Source organism: Abrus precatorius, unplaced genomic scaffold, assembly GCF_003935025.1.
Source record: "Abrus precatorius isolate BTA unplaced genomic scaffold, Abrus_2018 Scaffold6, whole genome shotgun sequence".
Taxonomy (NCBI): Eukaryota; Viridiplantae; Streptophyta; class Magnoliopsida; order Fabales; family Fabaceae; genus Abrus; species Abrus precatorius.
This window is the reverse complement of record NW_020874406.1, coordinates 10,447,574-10,452,128: the sequence shown is the minus strand read 5'-3', so window position 1 is coordinate 10,452,128 and position 4,555 is coordinate 10,447,574. Positions and strand designations below refer to the sequence as shown.

The window sequence follows — 4,555 nt, the reverse complement described above, 5'->3', positions numbered from 1 at the left end:
ATATTTTCTATTTTTATTGTTTTTTTTTTCTTTTTTGACAAATCCTTCAGCACAGAAGACAAAATAATAATTTTATAATTAAAGATAAAATTGTAAAAATTCTGAAACCAATGAGGTCTTAAAAGTTCATCCCTTTTCTGGGTCAACCTACAGTTTATCTTTAAAATGCTAGTTGGGCTATGCCCACGGACCATTGAAGTGACTTTGACAGTGGCTGTTGGTAACACTGGGAATGGGCGTTTTCATTCTTTTGAGAAATCTAATGTTAGATGGCATATAATATATTATATAAAATTTATTTCGGGGCACATATTTAACTTTGTTATAAAAAACCTCAAAATTTCCCTACTTTTGGTCCAAACTAATTGCCTAATACTGAGTTTCAAGGTTTTTTCTCCATCTCAAAAGGGAGCACTTGCAATGGCTCAGAACTTCGAGGGGTGCGTTAATTTATGAACAAAACCAGCAACTTCATTCAACACCCTTTAAATCAGTATGAAATACTGCTGTTTGTTCATTAGATGCAAAAACAAGAATGTTGATGGATTCTATTAAAATCCACTCATTAGATGACAACTTAGCTCAGCAGAAAGTGCACAAAATTCAGGAGCTATAGAGACTAATGAAAATACAAGAAAGTGGGGTTTCTTTGGTCCTTTTCAGAGCATTGCGCTGAAAAATCCTAATGAAAGTTTTTAGTTATCTGCAACAATATAATTACAGGATTGAGGTGGTTGGTGGGTACATGCTTGCTTCAACTTGACCCAATTTAAATCTCGCCATGAGGGGATTGAGAACTGGTTGTAGTGAAGTTTGATGATGACATGGGAATGGATATTGAGAGTTGAGTTGTGGAGAAAGCTATTTGGTTGGATCTTTCATCTTCCAGACCAGACCATGATTCCCTGCTTTTAGGCCATTCATCAAAGAAGGGTCTAAGGGCCTGACCCTCATGCTTCACAGTTTCTCCAGAGGCATAATCACTAGATAAAAAAGATGGCTGGAGATAATCACCCTGCAACATGGAATTACTGTTTGATCTCAATGCAGAGAATGAGGCAACTCCTGTTGGCATCGAAGTGTTGTCCAGCTGTGACTGCATCTGGAGAACCTTGTTGCTTCCTAAAGTTTTGGACAAGAAGCTATGATCACCATCCTCAGATTTAGGTCCTTGAAAATACCTGCTTGTTTTCAAATAAATTGCCCACAATTCAATGGGAGAAAAAGAATGATCTTGCTCAAATATTCTGCAATAATATTTATTTAAAAATCAAAACAACTCAGTGGAATAAGGTGCCTTGTTGACCAAATTAAATGGTGGAAGCAAATAATCATGTTGATGATATCGATGGCTGACACGACAACAATAATAACAAATTGAAAGAAAGAAAAGAACAATAGACTAGACAAGGTCACCAACGCAGAGCCACCTACCAAGGTAGTTATTCAATGAAATTGAAGCATTTTAGACCTCATTATTTTGAACATATTTGTATCCCTCAAATATGTAGTGACGAAGAAAAATCTTTTTAAAGAAATAGGCATACATTCAAATTTCTAATATACACGGTGAGAAAAGTGGTGCTGAAATCAACAGTATTTTTTATTTTCACTATTTTCTATACAAATTTTTAATACAAAAATAAAATATATTTTTTACAATTAAAAATGAAAACAAAAATGAAAAGCAGAAAATATTTCTTGAAACCAAAGGATTCCTAAAAGTCTCTCCATAACCAACTCCACTATAGTTAAACATAAATTCCAACTTTTCTTTTTTCACCATGACAATGCTGTGCATATGCATCACCAACTTGGAATTTGTTGGGACGTCAAACTTCTATAATGTCATTTCCATTAAAGTTCAAGGGACTAGAAGTGCGTTTTGTCATGTGATTTGCTTTGGGGCTTTATACAATTGTCTGTTATATTAAGATTAGGAACTCCTGAAGTGAAGACTGAATTATATTAATCAACAAATAAACTATTTGGACTATTTATAAAAGATAAGCAATTTGAGGACAAAGTATGAATTTGGAAAAATCATATACTAGATTTTCTTATTAAAGGCCGTGCAGTGCCCCCAACACTTTAGAGAAGCCATGTCCCTCATCTTTAATCTTTTGTAAAAAATACATTTATAAATGCACCATTATTTGAATTTGAGATTATATAGACAGCAAGCAATCACATGAAGCACAAACAAAAGTGATAGCAAATGAATAAAGGGAAACGTAACACTTCCTTTCTACCAAAAAGCAAATTGTAGGACATTAAATCACTGCACCTACCTTTTCCATTATCCCCACATGACAGATATTGCCGAAAGACAACATATTAGGCTGTTAGCATCCTAGGATGTTTCACAGTGCAATTCATAACTCAGGAATAAATAATGCAAGGAAAAAAAAAATAAGGCAATTAAACAACCATCTTTCTCTCTCAAAATTTAGTCAAGAAACCCAAAAAGAAGTAGTTTGTTGGCAATTTTAATTCATGAGAATTTCCATATTGTGCCTAGTCCATATGTTGTTAGAGCATGACCAAGACAAGAAAATAGAACAGAATATAAATTGGACCAAAAAACGAAAAGAGTTTAGGATTTAGAGACAGAACTATAACTCCTGTCTTCAACATGACAAAACAATTTTTGACAGATGATCAAACAAATTCAGGTAGTTAACAGCTTTGTCTCTCCTTTGACAAAATGTAAAAAAAAAATGTAAGAGATACTTTTGCAGTAATATTATTATAGCAACAAATTCATGAGGTCAGATCTCTGCAACAAATTTAGCAGAGAAAAAAGATAACAGAAGACAAACACAACCCCACAATTTTCATAACTCGCTAAAGAATTTGAAAGCTGCACTAAGACATCATGGCCCAGAACAGTGACTAGAATAAAATAGCCAGGAAAAAGCTGCCATTCTGACATCCAATGCTTAGCTGGAATTATCAAGTATGGCAGGTAAACATATTTCTTACTGGCAACAAATTGACAATTATATGGGCCCTATTTAAAAAAACCTATGCATATCATGATCTACACAGCAGACATTCATTCACATGGAAATACAAATCAAAGAACTGCATCAACTTCAGATAACAATATTGAAAATCAATAACATGCACAAGCCTAGGCAGTTTCATAAAATATGCCAAGCAAAATGAGCCTAATGATAAGTTTTCCATTGAAGTAATCTTCCTTTCTTCAAACATGCAAATAGTGTGAAATATAATAAAGATGTCCATACCTATATTCTTTACTTGGGATTCCATAGGGAATGGAATCCAAATGATAGTGGGTTTGATCTGTTCCAGAACCAGCACTACATTGGGGATTACCATAGGCATTTGGGGTGGTAAGGTTCTGGAAATTTCCAGTTGGACTGCTGCTGCTTCCAGTAGTTACAGTCAATGATGTCACAGAGGATGATGACGGCGTCATAGTTTGTGATTCCACAGGCTTTCTTGAACGGTTGCGGCCACGGTGCATGTGTCGTTCGCAGTACTTGGAGTCTGGGTAGGCTTCCTTGGAACACCTCCACTTTTTCCCATCAGTCCTCCTGCACCGTCCTGGCTCTGGGTCCACCTTCTTCCCATAGAAGGAACAATAACTCACTGCAAATTTACATGCTCAGTTAGTTACGCGCCTCTACTTTATCACCAATATCTAGACAATCCCTAGGTCACAAACAACATATTAACAAAATACAAGTACACATCTATATGTGAGAAAAAGAAAAGGAAACAACAGAACTGCATAGTTAATTGATCATTGCACTGTAATATTTTGTAACAAGTAAAGAAAGCTGAAGAAAAGGGAAACAAAATAACCAATCATCAATAACAAATCTTTGTTCCTCTCAACAATTTCATTCAGAAAGAGAAATAATATCCACAGGAAAGATGGAGAACATAATTGCAAAGTGCAAAGCTATGTTTAATTGCAAACACATTACCAAATATGGTATGGTGAGTTGTTGTCCTAGCCCTACCCATCAAACAGAGTTGAGGTACCCCTACCCTACTTCAAATTCAGTGCAGGTGTTTCAGGTACAAAGGGGGGCAAAATGCAATATGCAAATGAAGTAACATAAATGATAAAATAGCATGACATGTTCAGTCTAAGTATCTCTACATCAACAACAAAGGCAAAAAAAGGAATAAAAAATTAAAAATAGAACTAAGAAATGAATGTTCAAAGTTATAAGAAAAGCAATAATAGAGAAACACACTGGTGGTAGAGGGATGGTGCAAGAATGTTTGAGGAATGGAGTGAAAGCTGTTCTGAATGGGAATGACAAGATCAGGAGGCACAGGAAGACCCGCCACCATGTATTTGAAAATCAAAGCTTGGTGTTCCAGTTCCTGCCATTGAGACACTGTAAATGGCCACTTACTCATCCCTCCACCACTGTTACTCACATTCCTATTCATTCTCTTCTTCTCAACACATTTGGGATCAATTCAAAATCCTCTTTTTTTCTTCTTCTTTGTTTAGGTGTGAGTGTGAGTGAGTGAGTAGAGTAGGTGTGGTTTCTTCTCCCTTTAT

At 35.5% G+C, this 4,555-nt stretch overlaps 1 protein-coding gene across 1 annotated transcript; it reads right to left on the bottom strand.

Annotated features, from left to right (window-relative positions):
• Nucleotides 1-675: 675 nt before the first annotated feature.
• Nucleotides 676-4,003, bottom strand: LOC113869826 (growth-regulating factor 5-like). The gene is made up of 3 exons (XM_027506318.1): nt 3,963-4,003; nt 3,255-3,621; nt 676-1,181 (listed from the first exon to the last, which is right to left on the bottom strand). Exons 1-3 carry the CDS (start codon nt 4,000-4,002, stop codon nt 770-772), a joined length of 819 nt encoding a protein of 272 aa, XP_027362119.1. The 5' UTR covers nt 4,003; the 3' UTR covers nt 676-769.
• Between the last annotated feature and the right edge of the window lie 552 nt (nt 4,004-4,555).

Coding starts and splice junctions, on each gene's coding strand:
- LOC113869826 (XM_027506318.1), bottom strand. CDS start 4,002: ATGGGTAGGGCTAGGACAACAACTCACCATACCATATTTG. Junction 3,622..3,962: donor AACTCACCATACCATATTTG/GTAATGTGTTTG, acceptor GTAAATTTGCAG/TGAGTTATTGTTCCTTCTAT. Junction 1,182..3,254: donor ATCCCAAGTAAAGAATATAG/GTATGGACATCT, acceptor GAAAACAAGCAG/GTATTTTCAAGGACCTAAAT.